Source organism: Adiantum capillus-veneris, chromosome 13, assembly GCF_014529385.1.
Source record: "Adiantum capillus-veneris isolate H3 chromosome 13, ASM1452938v2, whole genome shotgun sequence".
Lineage (NCBI taxonomy): Eukaryota > Viridiplantae > Streptophyta > Polypodiopsida > Polypodiales > Pteridaceae > Adiantum > Adiantum capillus-veneris.
This window is the reverse complement of record NC_140943.1, coordinates 17,930,531-17,954,438: the sequence shown is the minus strand read 5'-3', so window position 1 is coordinate 17,954,438 and position 23,908 is coordinate 17,930,531. Positions and strand designations below refer to the sequence as shown.

Sequence of the window (23,908 nt, the reverse complement as noted above, 5' to 3'; positions counted from 1 at the left end):
TCCGTTAGGGGAATTTTCCAGTGCATTTAGCCTATTTTCCTATTTATTGGGATTTTCACTTATTATTTTTAAGTGACTTTCCAACAAAAGTAGGTAGGGCAATTTTGCTAAGTTAATATATAAGCAAACCCAAGTTAGCACTTTCTGGCAGAAGAGGTAGCAGGAGCTTCCCGCTCCACAGGCAACTTCTCAGCAGAACCCCCACCCAACAGTAGACCCTCGCCATCCCCATCCCTCCCTTGGCGTTTTCTCTACAGCAGTCAGCTATCGCCATCAGGACCAGTGCTTGGCGTTTTTGGACTCAGACAATTCAGCCAATCAGCGTTTTGCTCACAAATAGCCTGGCCTGTGCAACTTTTTTACTAACGCTAGGCCTTTGCATCAGAGTAGCCCATTTCAGCCCTGCCTTACCAGCGTTTTCAGCATCAGATAGGTTTGCCCCTTCAGCGTTTTTGTCAAGCAACACTAACGCTAGAACACCTGCAGCCTCAACGTTTTTACAGCAGAGATTTCAGCCCTTTACAGACACAGATTCAGCATATAGAACAGTAGCAGATCAGCCCCCATTCAATTGCAGATGTTCCCCCAAGTTTAGCCTCGAAAAACGCAGCCAATACAGTCATTTTCAGCCACCGAAACAGTCCCTGAATTCAGCGATTAGAAGCCTACAGATTTCAGCCATCAAGTCGCCGTCGTCGTCATCGGCATAGTCCAACTTGCATCAGTCCATTGCATACGCATTGTACACCTTTGTGCAATCAAAGTAGACCACTCTCGCCGACGAGAGTGGGGCCTTCGGAGGAGGGTTTTACAACCTCTCGGTATTGTATTTCTTCTCTCTCCTTCTCTCAGTCTCATTCACTTGCACGCACAATCCACTCACTTTGTTCGTGATCATAGCACTCTCCATAAGACGGAAAGCTCTCTCTCTTTCCCTAAGAACTAAAAGGAACCTTGAGCAATAAAGATCACTAATCTTGAGAAAATACAACATTCATTCCGCTGCACCTTACAGCAATGGACACAAACAAAGTGATGAACACTGCGAATGAAGGTGCATGAGACTGAGAGATAGAGAGAGAAGAATACGACACCAGAAAGCTCTCAAACCCTCCTCCAAGGGCCCCTCTCTCGATGGTGAGAGAAGTCTATGCTATTGATTGCACAATCTAGTACAAGATGCTGATGCAAATCTAAGTGATGCTATGTTGAGGTCGACAATGCTAAGGCTGAAAACTAAAGCTATAAGTCGGTTCTTGCCGCGCCTAGTTGGGGCTTTCCCATGTAATTGATGCCTTGCTGAAAACGTTGTCTTACTGTGAAACCGGCCCATGGGACGGTAGGCTTTGGCTTTCACCCGAAATTCTCTACTTTAACCACACACACAGAGCACTTTGCAAAGGGAACCTGCGACGGGAATTAACACTTAAGCGCACACACGACTCGGAAGCTAGAATGCCCCGAGCAGACGCCGACAACTTGTAGGCCCCAAAATTGGCGCCCCTTTCGGTATTTCTTTATACTTTGAGAGGGTAAATTTACAAAGTAGAGTCCTGGGAATCCTTTGTCTATATCCAACTAGATACCACTTGATTTGGCCAAATTTCGGTACCATAACAACCCCAAAACTTGCGCGTAATCCGCTGTATTTATTGGTTTTTGCCTTGTTTTCAGTCCCAAACAGTCCCCTAACTTACCTCTGCTAGTGGGGCACAATTCCCAATGGTTCTGGCGTCTGTATGGCTGAAAAACAGTCAATTTACAGCACATACAGCGCTGAAAACGCACTTGTACGGTGAGGTTATGACCCTCACCGGTGCCTGCTTTGGAGTAGCAGTTAGCTACCCCTGTTCCCGCTCAAGGAAGCTCTTGCCTCAGCACAAAAGCATGAAACCACACAACTGTGCATAAGTCAAATAAAGAGCCCTCTTGTGGGGCATCACATAACTGCACGTAGGGGAGAGAGAGCAGTGTGTAGTGTGCAGGGCATCACTCCTAACACCACACTGTACATGAGAGGGAAAGAAAGCACTCCATAGCTCTTAACCTGTGAGACAGGTTCTCAATGAAGCATCCCCCAAGCATAAATCGAGCGCCCCCTCTTCTATCCTTGACCTGTAATGCATCTGTGAACAAATAGATGCAAAAAGGGAAAGATTTTCATGGCTGCCAAAACCTGCGTATCGCTGAAAACGTAGCAAAACAGCCCTATAAACACGCATCTGATGCCTTCCAATGCTGAAACTGAGCTCCTTGGTCCTAGGTAAAGTCATGGGAAGCTCAAAAGTGGAGAGAAATGGCTGAAAATCATAGTTAACAGCCTCCAAAACTGCTCCAAGAAGTCAATTATTTACGAGTTCTGTTGTCCCAAACTTGGTAAATTGGCCAAAAAGTGTCACTTGGCACTCATACATGCAATTTCCCCGCATTGGGCTTCCCGCTTAAAAGTCTCTCAATTGGTGCATCAATTGACTTTGCAACACAGTAATAAAAGGTTCCCCTGGTCATACCAAAGGTAATGACGCGAACACATTTCACGGCCCAAAATAGCAGTTCCCTAAATTTTAGGAGATGCTTCCGTTGAGCTCCCACTGGTCTTCTGACCATCTATCCTCTCTGGGACCGCATCCAAAAGTGCAATGTGACCCACCTATCGGATGCTTTCAGTTGGTGATCCCACCTTGACTTTATGCCTTTATTGAGTTCACTTCCTAGTATCCACCAACTTGCTAAGTGCGACGGGGGGACCTACATGATCTTGAACTGAGCCTAGACATCCTTTTACTTTACGAGTTCCAGTGCTGACCAACTTCCCGTCTGCGGGTGAAACTACCGTTCACATTGGCCATACAATGTCCGACCATTTGCAACTTCAAAAAGAGGGTCTCAAAAATCAAACAAATATCATTGGAAAGAAACCAACAACTAAGGTTAGCAGTTGCCACGTCCTCGTGACATACTGTCTACAAAAAGGCTATCTCTGCTGGTCCAAAAACGATATCTCTACTGGTCCAAAAACATTGGACATGCTGGTTCAAAAATGCTGGTCATGCTGGTTTAAAAACGCTGGTCATGCTGGTTTAAAAACGCTGGATTTGTAGGCTTCAAATGCTGATCTGCTATTCCTTCAAACGCTGATTTGTTGTCCCTTCAAACGTTGAAGTTAGGGCAGAAAAACACTGAGGTTCTTTGGTCTTGGTTCTTGTTTGAGAAGGTGCTCCAGAGGGCCTGCTGCACTGGGTGCCTGTGCTCTTCTTCCTACTTCTGTCAGAAATGCTAGTGCTAGGGTTTCCTTATATATTAACTTAGGCAATTTGCCCTACCCAGTTTCCCAACAAAAGTCACTTAAATTAATAAGTGAAAAATGTCCAAAATAGAGAAATTAGGTTCTATGGACTGGAAAATGCTCCTGATGGTTTCTGATGGTAATGCTGATGATCATGCTGTGTGCAACCAGAGGATATGCATCTAATCTAAGTGTCTGGACATGCACGGTCTGTGAACAGACTCACAAAAGTGCCAGATCACTTCCTATTCTAGACTGACTTGATTGAACTGAACCCTGGTCATGCTATAGCTTGTCCACGGACACACAACGTTGAATGTGTCACGTGACATTCCCTCCTTTTCAAAGTGAGGTAATGGTACCAAAATGTATGGCGTCAAGGGAGATCGCCAATAGCATCCAGAATCCTGGAAAGAACTCTTCACTGGCCCACTCTTATGCGTGGGTCGTGCGATACTTGAACTTCATAAAGGTCTGCAACGCTTGCTTCTTTCGGCCGTGACGAAAGCGACAGTCTTTTGTGGCTCCTCCAATGCTTGAACTTCGTCGATAGTCATGCGTCTACCTTCTTCAAGAATCTCCAAGGCTGAAAATTCTTGAAACGACTTCCACACAAAAACATGAACATACTCATTTCATGTAAGGTGACTGGAAAAATTCTATCCCTTCAAAAAAACTGTGCATGCAATGCAGATGAACAAAATGACGGAGTGCCAAACCGTTCATCAAACACACGCACACCATGGGGTCGAATCTTGACTTTCTAATCTAAATCAATCAATGCATACTTTTTATCTTTTCATGAGTCGTCCGCATACATCCGTGCTCATTCATGAGTGGATCGTGCTCAACGTACAATATGGCATGCCTATGAAAAGGGATCACATAAAGACGCTGACTAAAATACAGGAAACGATCACGAATGAAACACTCGAACAATGCATGTTGAGTAATCACTCGAATACATAATACTTCCTGTGAGGGTTCTTTGGGCCTCGACTCGAGAGCCAAGATCGGTTCTTCGGGATCTATCGAATCTTCTTGTGGAGGCTCTGTGGACCTCGACTCGAAAGCCAAGATCGGTTCTTCGTGAATGATCAAATCTGCAACGAGGTTAGCTTCGATAGAAAAAGCATCAACTAAACCATCATTCTTGTGAACAATCACATCTATTTCTTGCAAATCATCATGCTTGTGAGTAATCACATCTTGATTATGCAAATCATCATGCTTATCATCATCATGCAATTTATCATGCTTATCATCATCGTTCAAGTCATCATGCAAATCATGTGTGTCATGCTTTGGAAAAGAAGAGACTGAGAGAGTCTCCTTTTCCCGAATCTCTTGCATCTATGCCTGCACTTGAGAAAAGAGTCGCAACATCTCTTGCATTCTTGCTTTGTTCTCGCAATCAAATTTTGCTTCTCTTTCGTCGCGCTCGCGCGCCATGGCTGCCATTCTGTCTTCGTATTTATGCTATATGGCTGCCATGATTTCGTCGCTTTCTAACTTCCTGTCCCATCATCATCTTGTCAAAAGCCTCCATAGGAGTTAGTGCAATCCTTGGCGTAGATGGGAAAGAAAGAGGGTCAGAAAAACCTCTTGGTGGGGAAAATTCTTCTTCGCCACTTCCACGCTCATCACCTTCATGCGAAGTATCCATTCCGCTTCGAGTGATGACTATACACTGAAGTCGTCGGTTCTTAAGTTCACGAGAAACTTGGGTTCTTGTGGGTCTTGGGTTCTTGGGGTTCTCGAGGGTCTTGAGGTTCTTGAGGTTCTTCTTTAGCTTACAATTTGTAATAGAGAAGGATCTTCTCTTCACCTGAGCTCTTCTCTTTTCCGCGGGCGCACCCCTTGGCGGCCTTGCGCTCACACCAAAGTTGTTTTTTCCCACCTCACGTCAATTGGCCGGCCGCTAAGTGCACGGTCCGCTCTCAATGAGCGAAGAGAGGCACAAGGGGAGGCTGGACAAGCCCTTCTCTCTTGAATTTCCTGTCACTCTTCAAAAACACGATTAGGAATCAACACACCCAAGAGGACTTGGGTTACGTGCGACCTCAACAAGCAAAAAAATTATGTGGTTCTTGTGGTTCTTTCCTTGAGTGATACAGAACACTGTTAAAGCCCTGATACCAATGTAAGGTGTAGCGGAAGTGAATGTTGAACTTTGCTCAAGATGAGTGCTCTAAACTTGCTCAAGGGTTCCTTTTACTTACGGAAGAGAGAGCCTTCCGTTCCTTTAATGAGAGAGTGCAATAGACACAAACAAAGTGATGAACACTACAAATGAAGGTGCATGAGACTGAGAGATAGAGAGAGAAGAATACGACACCAGAAAGTTGTCAAACCCTCCTCCAAGGGCCCCTCTCTCGATGGCGAGAGAATTCTATGCTATTGATTGCACAATCTGGTACAAGATGCTAATGCAAATCTAAGTGATGTTATGTCGAGGTCGACAATGCTAAGGATGAAAACTGAATGCTATGAGTCGGTTCCTGCCGCGCCAAGTTGGGGCTTTCCCGTTGTCACGTGACACATCCAACCCTATGTGTCCGTGGACAAGCTACTTCATAACAAGGGTTCCGTCAATCCAGTCAATCTGGATTAGACGTGTTCTGGCACTTTTGTGAGTCTGTTCGCAGACCGTGCATGCCCAGGCACTTAGTGTAGATGCATATCCTCTGGTTGCACACAGCATGATCATAAGCATTCCCATCATAATTCTTCAGGGGAATTTTCCAGTGTATTTTACCTATTTTCCCTATTTTTTAAATTTTTCACTTATTATTTTAAGTGACTTTTGTTGGGAACTAAGTAGGGCAAATTGGGTAAGATAATATATAAGCAAACCAAGGCTAGCACTATTTGGCAGAAGAGGAAGGAGAACACAGGCCACACGCAGCAGGTTCCCCCCCTCTCTCTCAAGCAGGACATTCTCCCCATTGGTGGCATTTTCCTCTCAAGCAAGACCTCCGAGCCTTGGAATTTTCAGCAGACCTCATCGCCATAAGACACCCCAGTACTTGGCGTTTTTCATCAAGAACCCCATCGCCATACAACCCCAACCTTGGCGTTTTCCAGAAACCCAACATCGCCCCCCTTTTTCCTAGCGTTTTCAGCATCGTCTAGCATCAGAAATTCGGTGTTTTGACAGCCCAAAACAGCGTTTTCAGCCAGCAAGAATCAGCCCCAAACCAGCGTTTTTGGTTTTCAGCAGATTTCAGCCATTGGCGTTTTTGGACAGCAGATGAAGTGCATCAATTTTCAGCCCTAGACTCGGTCTCGTCATCCCCGTCCTCGACATCGACATAGCCTAGACTGGCATCAGTTCTCAGTCATCCACTTGTACGAGTTTGTGCAATCAATAATAGACCACTCTCACCAACGAGAGTGGGGCCTTCGGAGGAGGGTTTTACAATGTCTCTGCTGTCGTATTCTCTTCTCTCTCTATCTCTCATTCTCATACACTTTCACGCACAGTGTCCATTCACTTTGTTTCTGTCCATTGCACTCTCTCATTAAGAACGAAAGGCTCTCCCTTCCATAAGAATAAAAAGGAACCTTGAGCACAGATCAGAGCACTCATCTTGAGCAAAGTTCAAACATTCACTCCGCTACACCTTACATTGGTATCAGAGCTTTGGCAATGTTCTGTATCACTCAAGGAAAGAACCACAAAAACCACAGATTTTTTTTTGCTTGTTACGATCGCACGAACCCAAGTTTGCTTGGGCGTGTCGATTCCTAATCGTGTTTTTGAAGAGTGACAGGAATCCCATGAAAGAAGGGCTTGTCCAGCCTCCCCTTGTGCCTCTTTTCACTCATTGAGAGCAAACCGTGCACTTAGCGGCCAACTAATCGACGTGAGGTGGGAAAAAGCAACCTTGGTGTGAGCGCAAGGCCGCCAAGGGGTGAGCCCGTGGAAAAGAGCAGAACTCGGGTGAAGAGAAGATCCTTCTCTAACACAGATTGCAAGCAAAAGAAGAACCTCGAGACCCTCAAGAACTCAAGACCCTCAAGAACCCAAGAACCCAAGACCCACAAGAACCCAAGTTCCTCGTGAACTTAAGAACCCACAACTTCAGTGCATGGTCATCACCCGAAGCGGAATGGATACCGGGCATGAGAGTGATGGGCAAGAAAGTAGTGAAGAAGAATTTCAGCAACAGGGAGGTTTTCCTAAACCTCCCCCTTCGCCATCTACGCCAGGAATTGCACCAAACCCCATGGAAGCTTTGGTTAAGACAATGATGGACATGATGGCAAGCAAGAGGCGACTCGCATTGCCGCGGAGCGTGACCGCCAAGACAAACAGGATGCCGCGGAGCGTGACCGCCAAGACAAACATGTTGCCGAGGAGCGTGACCACCAAGACAAACAGGATCGCGATCGCTTGGCTACCGAGGAACGGAAAGAAAAAAAAGCAGCAAAAAGGCAGACTTGGAGCAAGCTCACTTGGCAGCCGACGCAAGAAGGGAAGCGGCCAAAGAAAGAAAGGCTACTATGGAGTGTGAGCTTGTGCAAGCGCGCTTGGCGGCCAACGCAAGAAGGGAATCGGCCGTAGAAAGAAGGGCTACTTTGGAGTTGTGTGAGGCCCAGAGAGAACAACGCATTAACGACTTGGTACTACATGTCCTCACCTCGAAAACCCGAACTAGCCATCAAGTGGCGCAAGCCGAGATTCGGACTCCAACAACCCCGTCACCGAGAAGTTGACGTTCAGTAAGTATGATGGTAAGATGGACGCTAGTGTTATTCATTCTTGGTTGCATCAATTTAATGCTTATTTTGCGACAACTAAGAAGACAGGAAATAGCAAGGTTTTGACGGCAGCTATGTACCTTGTGGTGATGCCATCAATTGGTACCACGCATGGCAAGCAGCTAGCCACGCACCTAGAGGAAGTCGACGGAGACGCGCCCCTTTCCTTCAATTGGGCCGACTTCCAAGACAAGCTCAAGGCGCGGTTTATGCCTCCTCAGTACCTAGCACGATTGAAAGAAGATTGGCGCAATCTCAAGCAACATGGTATACCAGTCATGTCTTTTTCTAACCGTGTTTTGCAGCTCGGCACTCAATTACGCAAATCGGATGATGAGCGCAAAGAGGCTTTTCTTTTTGGGTTAGACGAATATATCAAGTTTAATGTAGAAGTCTTTGACCCCGCGGATCTCAACAAGGCGGTAGCGAGTGCTCTCTCCCAAGAGATGAAGCACAACAAGGGAAAGCCTAAAGAGAACAAGACTTCTCAAAGAACCTCTCAGAATTCTCAAAACACGCAGAATGGTAAGAACGGTGAGAATGGTAAGAATGGAAACTCCTTTAGCCCATCTTCCTCTAATGCTTCGGAAAAGAACTCTCAAAATGAATCTAAGGGTAAAGCTAAAGCACCTGCAAAACCTAAGCTAACCCCGGATGAAAAAGCTGCACAAGGAATTATAGGAGGATACATCACGGCTGAAGAACAAGTGATTTATGCTAAGGAAGGTAGATGTTATCAATGTCACGTCAAGGGTCACATTAAGAAGACTTGTCTTAAGACAGCCCCACTTAAAGAACCAAAGGCACCCACAGCAACCACAAGCACTTTAATGAATCAAGCTGAATCTTCTCATGTCTCTGACACACATGTTGATGAGTCTCTCATGAAGTGTTATGGTCATGTAAAGGGTCAACGTTTTATCATATTGTTTGATCCAGGCAGTATGCATGATGTGATTAGTGCTTCTCTTGTTGAGAGAGCTCGCCTAGAGGTTAGTCAGAAATCTCCTCTCGAGGTTTCTGGCTTCGCTCCTGATATGGACTCTCTCATCACGAAAGAGTGCTTTGATGTGATGTTTACAGTCCAACAAGCTGCTTTCCGTCGAAAATTTCTTGTGTCTCCTCTTTCAAGATGTGATATGCTTTTGGGCATAAGTTGGTTTCGTGAGATAACCCTCTCATTGATTGGGAGGTTAACACTCTCACATTAAATGCCAAAACTGACTCCCCCCTCATCATTCGTGTTGAGGAGGGCTTGCATTCTTTGCCTCTCATCTCTCATGTGCAGGTAAAGCGTGAATTACGACGAGGAGCACAAGCGGCATTTATCTATGCTCCTCCAGTTTTCCAGAGCATTCGAGCTCTAGCTAAGTATTCAGGTTTGTTTACCAAGTTTAAACATCTCTTTTTGCAGGATAATCTTCCACCTCGTCTCCCACCCGAGCCGCCAGAGGACCATCGCATCGAGCTTATGGAGGGGACACAGTCTGTCAGTAAGGCTCCCTACCCTTTGAACAAGACACGAGGAAGAGTTAGAGCGACAACTCACGGAGTTGGTGGCTAGAGGATTCATACGTCCTAGTGTAAGTCCTTTTGCTGCTCCTATTTTGTCTGTTTGCAAGAAGGATGGTTCATTTCGTTTGTGTGTTGATTACAGGGCATTAAACAAGATGACCGTCAAGAACAAGTTTCCGATGCCTCGCATTGAGTATATCCTAGATAGGCTCAATGGGGCAAAGGTTTTCAGCAAGGTCGATCTCAAGAGTGGATACCATCAGGTACGGGTATTCAAAGGCGACATCTTCGAAACCGCCTTTCGCATCGAGCGAGGACAATGGGAGTATATTGTTATGCCTTTTGGATTGACAGATGCCGTGGGTACATTTAATTGTGTTATGGTAGGTCGTTTCGGCGATATGGTCGGTCTATGTGTGTTCATCCTTTTGGATGATATTCTCATTTTTTCTGCATCGTGGGAACAACATGAAAGGGATGTCAAAAGGGTACTAACCCATTTGGATGAGTGTCAGTTGTACATTGCAGCTAAGAAGTCTGAATTTTTTCTTACTGAAGCCACTTATCTGGGTTATATCATTTCTACAAAAGGCGTCAAGCTAGATCCCGCGAAGGTGAAACAGGTTCGTAATTGGAATTTGCCCAAAACTGCATATAATGTGCGTTCTTTTCTTGGTTTATGTCAAGCATATAGTTCGCACATAGAGAATTTTGCACGCATTGTTGCACCTATGACTGATGTTTTGAAAGGGGTAAAGACTTGCCGTCAGCGCGTAGACTTGCCCGAAGCAGCCATTGAGGCTTTCGCAGCTCTCAAGGTTGGGGTGACAGAAGCACCGTGTCTTATCCTTGCCTTATGGGATGATCCCTTTGAGGTATGGACGGATGCAGAAGGCATCAAGCTAGATCCCGCGAAGGTGAAACAGGTTCGTAATTGGGATTTGCCCAAAACTGCATATGATGTGCGTTCTTTTCTTGGTTTATGTGAAGCATATAGTTCGCACATAGAGAATTTTGCACGCATTGCTGCACCTATGACTGATGTTTTGAAAGGGGTAAAGACTCACCGTCAGCGCGTAGACTTGCCCGAAGCATCCATTAAGGCTTTCACAGCTCTCAAGGTTGCAGTGACAGAAGCACCGTGTCTTATCCTTGCCTTTTGGGATGATCCCTTTGAGGTATGGACGGATGCGAGCAATATCGCCGTAGGCGCTGTGCTTCAGCAACATGGTCGTCCTGTAGCTTTCCTTAGCCGGAAGCTCAATAGTGTGGAAAAAATTAGTATATGATAAAGAACTTTTGTCTGTCATTCACTCTCTTAAGCATTGGAAGCATTTTCTTTATGGTAAAGAGTTTACAATTCGCACAGATCATCAAGCTCTCAAGTGGCTCCAGTCTATGCCTAGTGCACATTGGAGAGATCGCCAGGCACGGTGGTCACAATTTTTTGAGCAATTTGGAGGTTTGACTGAGTATGTGCCTGGAAAAGCTAACCATATTGCAGATGCGTTGAGTCGCAAAGGACAAATTTTGGCTCTTGGGTCAAGATCCACATTTTCTATTCAGGGTGCATCTTTCGACAGCATGAAGCATCAGTATGCGGATTCCAAGTTTGGTAAGCATTGGTTGCAGATTCTTGCTTCCAAAGGGCCAAGCAACTATCTCATTCGTGATGGTTTGTTGTATTTTCGTCAACGTTTATGTGTATTGCCCTCTCTCAGGCAAACCATATTGCATGATGCACATGATTCTCTCACGGGTGGGCACAGGGGAATGAACACCACTTTGGAAAAAATTGAAAGATTCTTTTATTGGCCTGAAATGCGAAAGGATGTGTTTCGTTATATCACTCAGTGCACTATATGTCAAAAGATAAAAGCTCCTCGGGGTAAGCAGTAAGGCCTCTTGCTTCCGCTGCCTATTCCCGATGGACCTTTTCAAGATATTTCCATGGATTTTGTGACTAACCTTCCACCAAGTTTACATTCAACGAACACTCAATGTTTAACAATTGTTGATCGTTTCAGCAAGTTTTGCATGTTGATTCCTTGTAAAGCCACAGTCACTGCACAAGATGTAGCACGGTTGTTCATTAAGCATTGGTACCCCTCTGTGGTTTACCAAAATCAATTGTTTCAGATAGTGATATTAAGTTTAGTCCAATTTTTGGCACGTACTCTTTGAAAATTTTGGCACTAAGTTGAACTTTTCATCGGCTTTTCATCCACAGTCAGATGGTCAGACAGATATTTACAATCAATTGGCTTTTGATGTGTTAAAGTCATATGTGCATGATCAGCAGTCTCAGTGGGAGCTCTATCTCCCATTGGTTCAGGATATTTTGAATGATTCTTTTTCGTATGTCATTGGTCGAACTCCGTGAGGCAGCTTTTGGCCGTCCGTTCCAGTCACTTTTGACTCGCTCGGTCAGTCAAATGCGTGATCCCAATGCTAAAGTCAGTCATTGGATGAGATCTCTGAGAATGTGAAGCTTCGGCTAAGCAAGGCTCAGGAATCTTATTCACAGCAGGCTAAAAAGCATCGTCAGGATGTTTCGATCAAGGAAGGGGATTGGGTGTATTTAAGAATCATGAAGCAACCTCTTAAACAAGTTGAAAAAAAGTGTCCCAAGTTGTCTTTTCGTATGTATGCTCCATTTCCAGTCATTAAAAAGATAAATGAGGTTTCAATGAAATTGCAGTTGCTTAACTCAAAGTCAATGCACAACATTTTCCATGTTTCTTGGTTGAAAGTGTTAACACCTCCAAAGGACTTTTCGTAAGAAGAAGAACCGGAGATCATCGATGAAGCTGAAGTCATGGAGCGAGAGCAAGTGTTGTTGCATCGGTTTCGACATGGTTCGAAGAAGCAAGTGAGACAATACTTTTTGAAGTTCAAGAGTCGAGGGACCCACGAAGCGGTGTGGGTCGACGAAGAGTTTTTCAAGGACTATCCAGAGTTGTTGGCAGACTACAAGGAAGCCATGCAGCTCGGTACCAGTACCTCACTTTAAAAAAGAGGGGATGTCACGTGACACATCCAACCCTATGTGTCCGTGGACAAGCTACTTCATAACAAGGGTTCCGTCAGTCCAGTCAGTCTAGATTAGAAGTTTTCTGGCACTTTTGTGAGTCTGTTCGCAGACCGTGCATGCCCAGGCACTTAGTGTAGATGCATATCCTCTGGTTGCACACAACATGATCATAAGCATTCCCATCAGAATCCTTCGAGGGAATTTTCCAGTGTATTTTACCTATTTTTCCTATTTTTGACAGTTTTCACTTATTATTTTGAGTAACTTTTGTTGGGAACTGAGTAGGGCAAATTGGGTAAGATAATATATAAGCAAACCAAGGCTAGCACTATTTGGCAGAAGAGGAAGGAGAACACAGGCCATAGGCAGCAGGTTCCCCCCCTCTCTCTCAAGCAGGACATTCTTCCCATTGGTAGCGTTTTCCTCTCAAGCAAGACCTCCCAGCCTTGGCGTTTTCAGCAGACCTCATCGCCATAAGACATCCCAGTACTTGGCATTTTTCATCAAGAACCCATCGCCATACAACTCTAGCCTTAGCGTTTTCCAGAAACCCAACATCGCTCCCCTTTTTCCTAGCGTTTCAACATCGTCTAGCATCAGAAATTCAACGTTTTGACAGCCCAAAACAGCATTTCCAGCCAGCAGGAATCAGCCCCAAACCAACGTTTTTGGTTTATAGCAGGTTTCAGCCATTGGCGTTTTCGGACAACAGATGAAGTGCATCAGTTTTCAGCCCTAGAGTCAGTCTCATCATCCCCGGCGTCGACATCGACATAGCCTAGACTTGCATCAGTTCTCAGTCATCCACTTGTACGAGTTTGTGCAATCAATAGTAGACACTCTCGCCAACGAGAGTGGGGCCTTCGGAGGAGGGTTTTACAACGTCTCTGGTATCGTATTCTCTTCTCTCTCTATCTCTCAGTCTCATACACTTTCACGCACAGTGTCCATTCACTTTGTTTGTGTCCATTGCACTCTCTCATTAAGAACGAAAGGCTCTCCCTTCCATAAGAATAAAAAGGAACCTTGAGTTGAGCAAAGTTCAAACATTCACTCCGCTGTACCTTACACCCATGTACTTACTTGATGCCTTGCTGAAAACGTTGTCTAGCTGTCTACAAAAACGCTATCTCTGCTGGTCCAAAAACGTTGGACATGCTGGTTCAAAAACGTTGGTCATGCTGGTTTAAAAACGCTGGTCATGCTGGTTTGAAAACGCTCGATTTGTAGGCTTCAAATGTTAATCTGCTATTCCTTCAAACGCAGATTTGCTCTCCCTTCAATTGTTGAAGTTAGGACAGAAAAACGCTGAGGTTCTTTGGTCTTGGTTCTTGTTTGAGAACGTGCTCCAAAGGGCCTGCTGCACTGGGTGCCTGTGCTCTCCTTCTTGCTTCTGCTAGGAATGCTAGTGCTAGGGTTTCCTTATACATTATATATACCTTCATAAGTTCAGAATAGTCTGAACTCACGAATTATAAGAGAGAATAAAGCACTCATAAAACTATAAAAGCAAGGGACACACGAAAAGAAAAGAAAAACAAAAACAAACAAACTAACTAACTAAATCACTTTGATTGCTTCGAAACAAAACTAGATAAAACAAAACATTATTAACTTAAAAATGTTTTCAGAAAAGGTATGTGTAAAATAAGTTGACGCAACTTACTTGGCTTAAAACAAGTACTCAACTTTAAGCAAAAAAAGGATAAGACATCTTAAAAACTTAATCCTAAAAATCAAACTTCACACAACAACCTATAACGGAACACATTCTTAAGTCCTCAGGTAAGCTAAATATGAAATCGAAAAATGAATACTACTACAAACCTACGAAGAGCAAAGAACCAAACTTGACAATATGTGATCTCAACTTCACTGCTTGTCGAAACAGGAAGAATAAGATTATCACCTTTATCATGCATAGCTTGGACAACAGCTATGACATCCCTACTCACGTCGTCAGTGCCCAAGAGTAGGTGCAGGTTTATATAGAGGTCATTCATGCTTTGAACGTACTCTACAAAACCAACGAGCTGAGTTTCTATCACCCTCCGGAGGTGATGGGCATACTCAGCCATGATAAAGGCTAGCAATTAACTTAAGCAATTTGCCCAACCCAATTTCCCAACAAAAGTCACTTAAATTGATAAGTGAAAAATGTCCAAAATAGAGAAATTAGGTTCTATGCACTGGAAAATGCTCCTGATGGTTTCTGATGGTAATGCTAATGATCATGCTATGTGCAACCATAGGATATGCATCTAATCTAAGTGTCTGGACATGCACGGTTTGCGAGCAAACTCACAAAAGTGCCTCATCACTTTCTATTCTAAACTGACTTGACTGAACTAAACCCTGGTCATGCTGTAGCTTGTCCACGGACACATAGCGTTGGATGTGTCACGTGACATCTCTAGATAGAAGAACATTGTGATCTGTCTTTGGGTGCCTCCCGGTCTCTGAGCCTCTCTCTCTCTCAAGAACCCTGCTCGATGTCGCTTAATCTCCAACAGATAAGAGTTCAAGACATCTCTGATCCTCGTATCTCATAGAGGCCCAAAACCCTCTCTAAAGAGGCAGTGAAAGCGGCCATGTATCTCATAGTATGTACAACTCTTTGACACAACTGGCACAACCTGCCTGTCCGCTCAGATGCCTCAAAATCGGTCGATCTCAATCTCCAATTGGTGTGATGATGTCCAAATCTGTCCAATAGCACATCCTAAACTGTGGGACAAGTGAGTGTCCATGTAGGCCTGCCTAAATAAGAACCCATCCTCTGTGAGCTGGAGAAAATTCCCTTTGTATGTAGTCATCTTTGTACCCAGCTCCTGGATAGACTGTATCCATGCCCTCTAGGTATCCAACTGAAGAATCACTAACGGGACTCGCATCTCAGAAAGAAACTTGTTGGAAGAGAACTCTGTAGACAGCACCTTCCTACACACTATAACAGCGTGTTCTGAGGATCATTCTTCTAGATCAGCCCCGTCTACAACGTAAATGGGCTGAAACAAAGGAAAGCAGAAACTTGTCGTGATGGAAATGACCCTGCACGACTCATCTTCGCGATGGAATCTTCTACTCAATCAAGGCATCATCTAGTACGCCTACGGCAATAGTACGGACTCTCAAGAACATCTTTTTGATGGCTGAAAATCTGCAACAGCTATTGGGCAGCAAGGGTGCCTTCTTCTCATCACACACAAGTACTCAAGACCTTCCCTATGTGATAAACTCAATCTCTAGCACCACTCTTTGAAAGATCCTACAGCCATGTAGTGCAGTAAAACCAATGCTTGGAAGTCCATAGATATGTCGATCTAGCTAGAATCACCAACTCAAACGAGATGAGCTCTCCTCCACGACAGAACATGATTGTCTTCAATGGAAGTCCTTAGAAATGTGCTTCCTTGCACATTGGCTAATACAAGATGAGCTCTCCCACGATAGAACATAATTGTCTTCAATGAAAGTCCGCTTCCTTGCACATTGGCTGATACAAGATGAGATCTCCTCCACGACAGAACATAATTGTCTTCAATGGAAATCCTTAGAAATGTGCTTCCTTGCACATTGACGGGCTCTTAGATGTCATCATTCACTCTTGCCAATAAAACCGAGACACATAGCACCGCAAATCCTGCATACTCAGAAAAGAGAAGCCGAACATACTACGTTCTGCAAAATATGTCCCTTTTAAGATGATACCTGTGTCGCATGAAAAGAGCGGGTGCTGAGAATGTGCGAGATGAGCTGCTGACCAACACCCCCGCAACCCAGAAGGAAGATGGGTAGGACCTTCTTGTACTGTATTAATGACACATCGCCCATGGTCACAACCAGGGGAGTATCAATGTCTCTAAACAGTCCGTCTGCGCGTACGGGCGGAGTGTTGCACACTGCTGTTAACAGGCGATAAAATCCAGTGCCTGAATGGTAATGGCAAAAGATTCTCGAGAGCATACTAAAGATACTCTCTAAGAAACGTGCTTTTGTTCTGGTTACTTGGTATGGTAAGCCGAAGGCTCTTTTCCCCCTATCTGATCGCTAGCAAAAAGCTAACAATAAACGAAGTAAAAAGCCGTCGTGAAACAAGTAATAAATAAAACAACAGCAGCTTTGCACGTAGACTACATCGTTGCAGGTTCACAAGCAAGCAATAGCAGCATACGCAAGTTCATAGCTTCGCAGGTAGACTACACTGTCGTAGATTCGCAGATAAACAATAGCAGCAGACGCAAGTTCACAGGGGTGCACCAGTTTGCACACAGAGCTCAGAAGCACTTCGAACTTCTCCATAGACATCACAGGCAGTTCGCAAATTCCCCAGAAGCAGCAAGTTTGTCTCTATCTACTCTTTGCGAGAGAGAGAGAGAGAGAGAGAGAGAGAGAGGTTCGCAAAGGCACAGCAATTCGGAGACGGAGGTTTGCAAAGGCAACAGTTCGGACTTTCTCTGAAGGCTTGTTTCTGCCGGGGGGAGAGAGAGAGAGAGAGAGAGAGAGAGAGAGAGAGAGGCGCAGCAATTCAGAGATGGAGGTTTGCGAAGGCAACAGTTCGGACTATCTCTAAAGGCTTCTTTATGCCCCCGAGAGAGAGAGAGAGAGAGAGAGAGAGAGAGCCCTCAGAACGAGAAGGTGGTGCAGTGGTTGCTGCTGCATCATGCATGCAATTTGACTTGCTAAGCAAAAGGGAATCCGCATTGTCGCAGGCGAGAAAGCCGAATGCACTCATCAGAAAGCAAGAGGGGCACAAAAGTGTGAGATACAAGTTAATCGCCTTGCGAGTTAACGAGACAAAATCTTGAATTGAGACAAAATCTTAATTATCCTTACCTTGCTATCTTTCATTTTGATTTGCGGATGAATTGCGGCATGTGCAAGCTTACATGAGCTACTACATGTGACGAGGTGTTGAAGGTTCAGATGAGTAGCAGTTTTCCAACTTGTTTTCTTCATCTATTTGAGAGTTGGCTAGCACTTATTCTCCTCATTTCACTTATTTGAGTAACAGACGAAGACAAAATATATCACAAATCCCACCTCGGCTTGGAAAAGGAAACTAGTTTTTCGTCTTCAATCTTAAGAGTAACAAACAAAGACAAAATATATCACAAATTCCACCTTGCCTCAGAAAAGAAAAGTAGTTTGTGACCTCCAAAATGGTGTCAATATCAAGACAAAACCACCAGTCCATCAATGTGCACAACTCAAAGAGGAGTTGTAACCTCCTTGGAAACAACAATTTGGGTTGAATTAGGAGATGGGAGCTTTTTCGGCCATCACCATGCTGCAGTAGGTCATGGAAAGGCCATTGTTTGTCGAGAACCCGAAGTTCGTCAAATTTGTAGCTGATTGGCGAGTATGGTAGCCCGACAAATTGATGGGTTGACAAAAACAAGCGAAACAGTGGAAGCGCTCTTCAATGATAGCAATTTTCCATCACTGTTGTTTTTTCAACGAGTTTCTTTTTGACGATGTTCTTATCAGGCTCAGCTATTGAGCATGCAATAAAATTAGATCTATTTTTCTTTAAGCTTAATCAATATGCTACATGCCTTGTATTTATCCTAATGCATACTTTGTGTCTAGCAGGGAGAACATATACTCGCAATAAAATTAGATATATTTCTCTTTAAGCTTAATCAATATGCTACATGCCCTGTATTTATCCTAATGCGTATTTTCTGTTTGGCACGAAGAACATATACTCACAACACTTGACATTTTGATTGCACATGCATAACTCCAGTTGGACTACACTGCAAGGTTCATTATCTCCATCCAACTCCCCATGACTATGCGTTTGCTTGGCACAACACATAAACGCTACGGGATAGGGCGGCACGGCTTCCGTTTCTTATAATTTTTGGAGCGACGATAGTGCCAACTCTCCACCATACTTTTGCATGACGTGCACTCTATACTTTCACTACAACATGTTATGCGTTTTTCGACGCACCGTACCTTTCCACGTGCTTTTTGACGGGCATATCGCTCGTCGATATACGCGTCGATACAGGCATGGTAATACACGTGGCAATGCCTGTCGAAAGCCGAGTATTTCCACGCGTATTTCCACACGTATATCGACGAAAAAAATTTTGGAAAAAAAAACCAAATCCGCACGCAGGGAGTCATTTTTGCGTGCGGAGCGCGCGCACAGATATGGCCTTTGGAAACCTGCAGCACAGGTATTATTGATCTCTCCCCCCCACCCCTCTCTCTCTCTCTCTCTCTCTCTCTCTCTATCTCAAGCTACATCGTGTGTGTATGTGTGTGTAGGAGAGAGAGAGAGAGAGGTGTGTGTGTGTGTGTGTAGGAAAGAGAGAGAAAGAGAGAGATAAATGTATGTGTGTGTAGGAAAGAGAGAGAGAGAGAGAGAAATGTGTGTGTGTGTGTGTGTGTGTGTAGGAAATCAAAGAGAGAGAGAGAGAGAGAGAGAGAGAGAGAGAGAGAGAGAGAGAGAGAGAGAAATGTGTGTGTGTAGGAAATTAAAGAGAGAGAGAGAGAGAATGAGAGAGAGGAAAATAGAGAGAGAGAGAGAGAGAGATAGGGAAATAGAGAGAGAGAGAGAGAGATAGGGAAATAGATATATATATATATATATATATATATATATATATATATATATATATATAGAGAGAGAGAGAGAGAGAGAGAGAGAGAGAGAGGAAAATAGAGAGAGAGAGAGAGAGAGAGAAATAGAGAGTATAAAGAGTGATATAGAGAGAGAGAGAGAGAAAGAGAGTGATAGAGAGAGAGAGAAAGAGAGAGGAGTATATATATTGAAACAACATTCATAATCATTGTAGATGGCAACGTCATCAACTAACATGGAGGAAAAGATTGCATGCTCGTGCACGCTCTGCAAGTATCAAATCATGCGCAAGCGTAGGATATGTAATGAGCATGTGCACAAGTACGGAGAGTTTGCTAGAGAAACCGTACAGAATCTACGATACGACTCCTACAGAATGGGCATTGATTTTTGCGACATAACACCTACATCTGAGAGAGAGAGAGAGAGAGAAAGGATTATGCGTAAAGGTCCGACCAATCTAGAGCCAAGGACGGAAGCATAGGAGGGCTTACAGACAGAAGACGACGGCATGGAGGAGATGCAGGATGCCTTCTTTCAGACAAGCGAGGAGAACGCTAACGAAGCAGCACCAGAAGACGTGTGTCTATCTCTTGAAGACATATTAAGAAAGTTGGCACATCAACCAATCTATGAAGGCACCAAAATATATGTGCTTCGTACTTGTCTGTCGTTTTTGAATCTGCAATCATTATAAAAGTGATCAGATGCAAGCGTCACTGCTTTGTATAGGTACGTAACTTACAAAAGAGATTTTCCGATTGCAACGGTGACGTGCTTGGGGAGCTTTTAATTTAATGTGGCTTAACACTAGAATGGTAACAGGACACTTTTATGTCCTTGGACACTTTTGTGTCCTATTAAGTGACCATTTTGCTTGAATTATTTGAAGAGTATGAAAATGAATTTCTAGGTGCTATGTATCCACAAAGTTGCCTTATGAGCTGAAAAAAACTTAGCATTTTTTTTTTAGTATCGATCTCACCATTAACCTTACTCTTGCACAACATTTTTGAACCTAAACTGTGTGAAAAAACGGGTCCTGTTTTTAGCCTTTTTTCAATTTTTGGCAACTATACCACTCTAAACTTCATGTTTGTGAGGTTTAGATGGCTAGAGGTTAGGCCTTCATAGTTCTCAGCATGTTTTGATGCTTGTAGGGAGAGCTAAGTGTTAGAATTGAAAGTTATGACCAATTTATAAGAATTGCATAATCCTGTTTTTTTGGCCAAAATTAGCACTTTTATGATTTTTTTTGTGGCTTTCTTGATATCCAAATTCAATTTTGATTGTGTAAGTGTAATGTGTAACATAAAGCTAATCTTCCTTGAGTTTTGGGGGACCTAATATGCTATATAGCATAGTATATGATGATGGTTAAGTTTTTTGATTGCTGAAGAATACGATACATTTTAGAGTAGCAAGTATAACTTTATCAATATTGCTAGTTTCTTAGGCCAATTGTGTGTATTTTGTAGGTAGTAACCATATCTAATCAAAGACTACAAACTTGGCTAGATATTGAGTAGTTTTTATGGGTTTCTAGAGGTCATAATGCTAAACCCAGTTTTTTCATGTTTGCTGTATTTAGCACTTTATCATTGCCCCCAAGGTTCCAATTGTAAGAGATCCATTATCCTTTTGACATGCTCCATGGCTCCTTTTGAATCCAAAGGCCCAAAGGAAACTAAGAAAACATGTATATAGTATCTGTATTGAGCGTGACTATAGAAACTTTGATGATAGGTCCGCAGAATGGCAAAAATGTAACTTTTTTGTACCTTTTTTTTTTACCAAAAAAACATTAGTGAGGTAAAAGCAACCATATGTTTTGGTCACCAACCCATTGAAGTTAACGGGGCATTTTATCTCATGTCCTACAAAAATCCCCAGTCTTATTTATATGCAATCAACCGTAAGAAATTACTGTTTTGGGCAAAATGCACTGGTCCATCAACTTTGGAGGCTTGTAGTGACCAAGGGATGAGAAAAATTACAAGTTTCTCATTTTTTCCATATGTAGTAGTTATTGAACTATAAGCTCATGAATATGTGAGCGACACGTTTGCTCTCCCCGAACATTGCGAGCAAGTGGTCTTTGTACCGGACCCTTAAGAGCGACAATGATGGTTTGTGGTTCAGGTTGCTCCAAGAAATAAACAAGTATTTGAAGGGCAAGAGATCCTGGAGGAAAGTCGGCCAGATGACGCAGATACTACTGTGACAGTAGATGAGATGGACGAAGGTATGGTAGAGGAAGCTGACAGATATACGAGGAATGACGCAGACGAGGCAAATTGACACTTGTAGATGAAGATGCAATGGATGAAGACAATCCACCAGAACGAGTTGGGGGCATAGTTATGTCTGCAGTTAGAGATAGACGATGATATGGTGCAAGATCTTATCAATGATGCCTCACTAGTCAAGGCCTGTAAGTGTTTGTGTGAAGATGTTGATTTAAAATTAAGCTCTTTCTTAATTTAAACAAAGGTGTTCTGACGCTTTCTTTTACTTTCTTTGTGCAGGACTTTAGTATGGTAGACCAATCGCCAGATCCCACTTCTATGAGTGCGGATGCATTTATCGGCTTCATCACACGGATGACGCCCAATCAGATGGCAGATGCGTCTCAGTATTGGATGGCTAGAGGCACGGGTACTGTCATAATAATCAATATCTAATTCTCCTAAATGATTTTCTCATATTAAACTGATCATTTAATGTGGGGAAGTGCCAAGGGAGAAAAAGCTAGAATATTGGTTAAGCTAGCAGACCGGCCACAGTAGGGATCCAAAGGAGGGAAAATAGGGATCCAAAGGGGGGGCCATCTGCAAAAGAGCCATGTGAAACAATGGGCCAAAAAGACCCTAAGGTTCAGCCCATTAAGACTTCCAAAATGCTAAGGTTCCAAAATTCAAAGGTTGTGTCCAAAGGTCAACCCTAGGAAAAATTGGATGCTTTGTGTGTGCCCTAAAAGTCTTTGCACATCCCTACATGGGAGGGGGCGAGCCCCAAAGCTAGGGGATGAGAGAGAAAGCCACACACACACACACACAGGCTCCCTTTACACAAAGGGAATGAGGGACACATGTCAGCTCCCTAGGCCAGATGCCCACAAGGTGTGCCCAGTTCCTATTGGAAGACCCTTGAAGTGGACCAATGAGAATTAAGCTAGAGTAAATCTAGTTTAATTAATTTAAAAACATTTAATAAAAGAAACCAATGAGAATTAAGTCTCCTAGAAGACTATTGGGCAGTCTCCCAAGGGGTCCAATGAGCATTCAGGAGCCCCATGGCTTGCCTAATTCCTATTGGCCAGGAGGCAAAGGGGTCCAATGAGAGTTTAGTTTAATTATTTAATTACCTAAAGCTCTCACAAAAGGGGAAAGGGGGACACATGTCAGAAGGCTATCACTTATGCTGCTTAATTCCTATTGGCTTGACCTGGGGAGGTCCAATGAGGCAAAAGCCAGACCTAATTAGCAGCTAGGGCTCGCCCAAGAGAGAGGGGGGGCTGATTTTTGCTTGGCATCGACACACACACTCTCACACTTGACCATGTGTGAAGGGAAATTACTCTATCTCCTCCCAAGCTTTAATGGAGAGCTCATCACCTACTCCAAGCTTGTGCGATAGAAGCCTACATCAACACTCTCTTGGCATGTGGATGCAAATCCAACCAAGAGCCAAGCTTCAATGCATGCTCATCTTCTCTACCAAGCTAATTACTAAGCTAAGCTATGCTAATATGAGTGATTATGTGAGGAGATGTACATCTTTCTCGTAAGATACTTCTTTTTCTTCTCAATCTACTCTCATACCCTGCTAGCTCTCACCATCTTCGAAGGTGTGTGAGGTCTTGGGTCTGAGAACGGGGATAATTCAAGTTGTGTTTGATTAAGTGTTTTGCTTGGTGTATGAAGCTTCCATCTTCATTGCACTAGCTAGTCTTGAAGGAACACAAAGAATTGTATTGTACAATGTCTCTCTTGATGGGAGAAACCATAATACAAAGCCTTTTGGAGGGGGGACCGGCTCCATGCAAATCCGGTCCTCAACTGTTGTCAATAGCTTAATTTCTCTCTCTTTTGAAAGTATTGTCGATGCTATCTAACTAGGTGTTATGCTTTTTGTTGCTCTCTCCACCCAAGCACGCTTGTAATTCTCATTAGGAATCTATTCTAATGAAATGCCCACTATGTTCATGCTAATTTCCGCTACACATAAGATTATAGGCCATTAAATGTTACATTAGAAGATTATAGGCCATTAAATGTTACATTGGTATCAGAGCTCAAGGTTTCTCTTTTCTTGCTCAAGAAGGGAGGTCCTCAAGCTAGCTACAAATGGTTGGTATTATTAATTGCCTGTGAGTAAGTAGAATAGGGATTTTTCAGCCTTGCAGTGCGCCTGCCTTTGTGCAGTTAACGGGGCATCACCGTCGAGAGCTATGGTCTTAATAGTGGAGTCCTACGGGGCTTGCCTATGGCTTAACCACTATTGAGCTATTAGAAGCTTGACAGGAGCCGGTGCTGTTTTGGTGTCGAAAGACCCTCTCTTCTATTCCTTGCAATTAATGGTATTCGAGCCGCGGGTACAGTAGCTTGAGTGCTTTTTCTAAAGGGGTAAAGAGGAGTAGCAACTAGGGCTTGAAGTGCCAAAGTACACCTAAAAAGTTTATACCTAAAAGTTGTTAGAATGG

General features: G+C 43.7%; 1 protein-coding gene across 4 annotated transcripts in view; it reads right to left on the bottom strand.

Moving 5' to 3' along the window:
* Positions 1 to 16,624, bottom strand: part of LOC147443659 (Glyceraldehyde-3-phosphate dehydrogenase-like family protein) — a 135,079-nt gene extending 118,455 nt beyond the window's left edge. For 2 of the 4 annotated variants that reach the window (XM_086526461.1, XM_086526464.1), the window contains exon 1: positions 16,314 to 16,623. In XM_086526461.1, the coding sequence (XP_086382587.1) occupies positions 16,314 to 16,568 (255 nt within the window). In that variant the 5' untranslated portion in view covers positions 16,569 to 16,623. Of the gene's footprint in view, positions 1 to 16,313 lie in introns of all 4 variants that reach the window. The other 2 variants (XM_086526463.1, XM_086526462.1) reach the window with 2 other exon arrangements.
* Between the last annotated feature and the right edge of the window lie 7,284 nt (positions 16,625 to 23,908).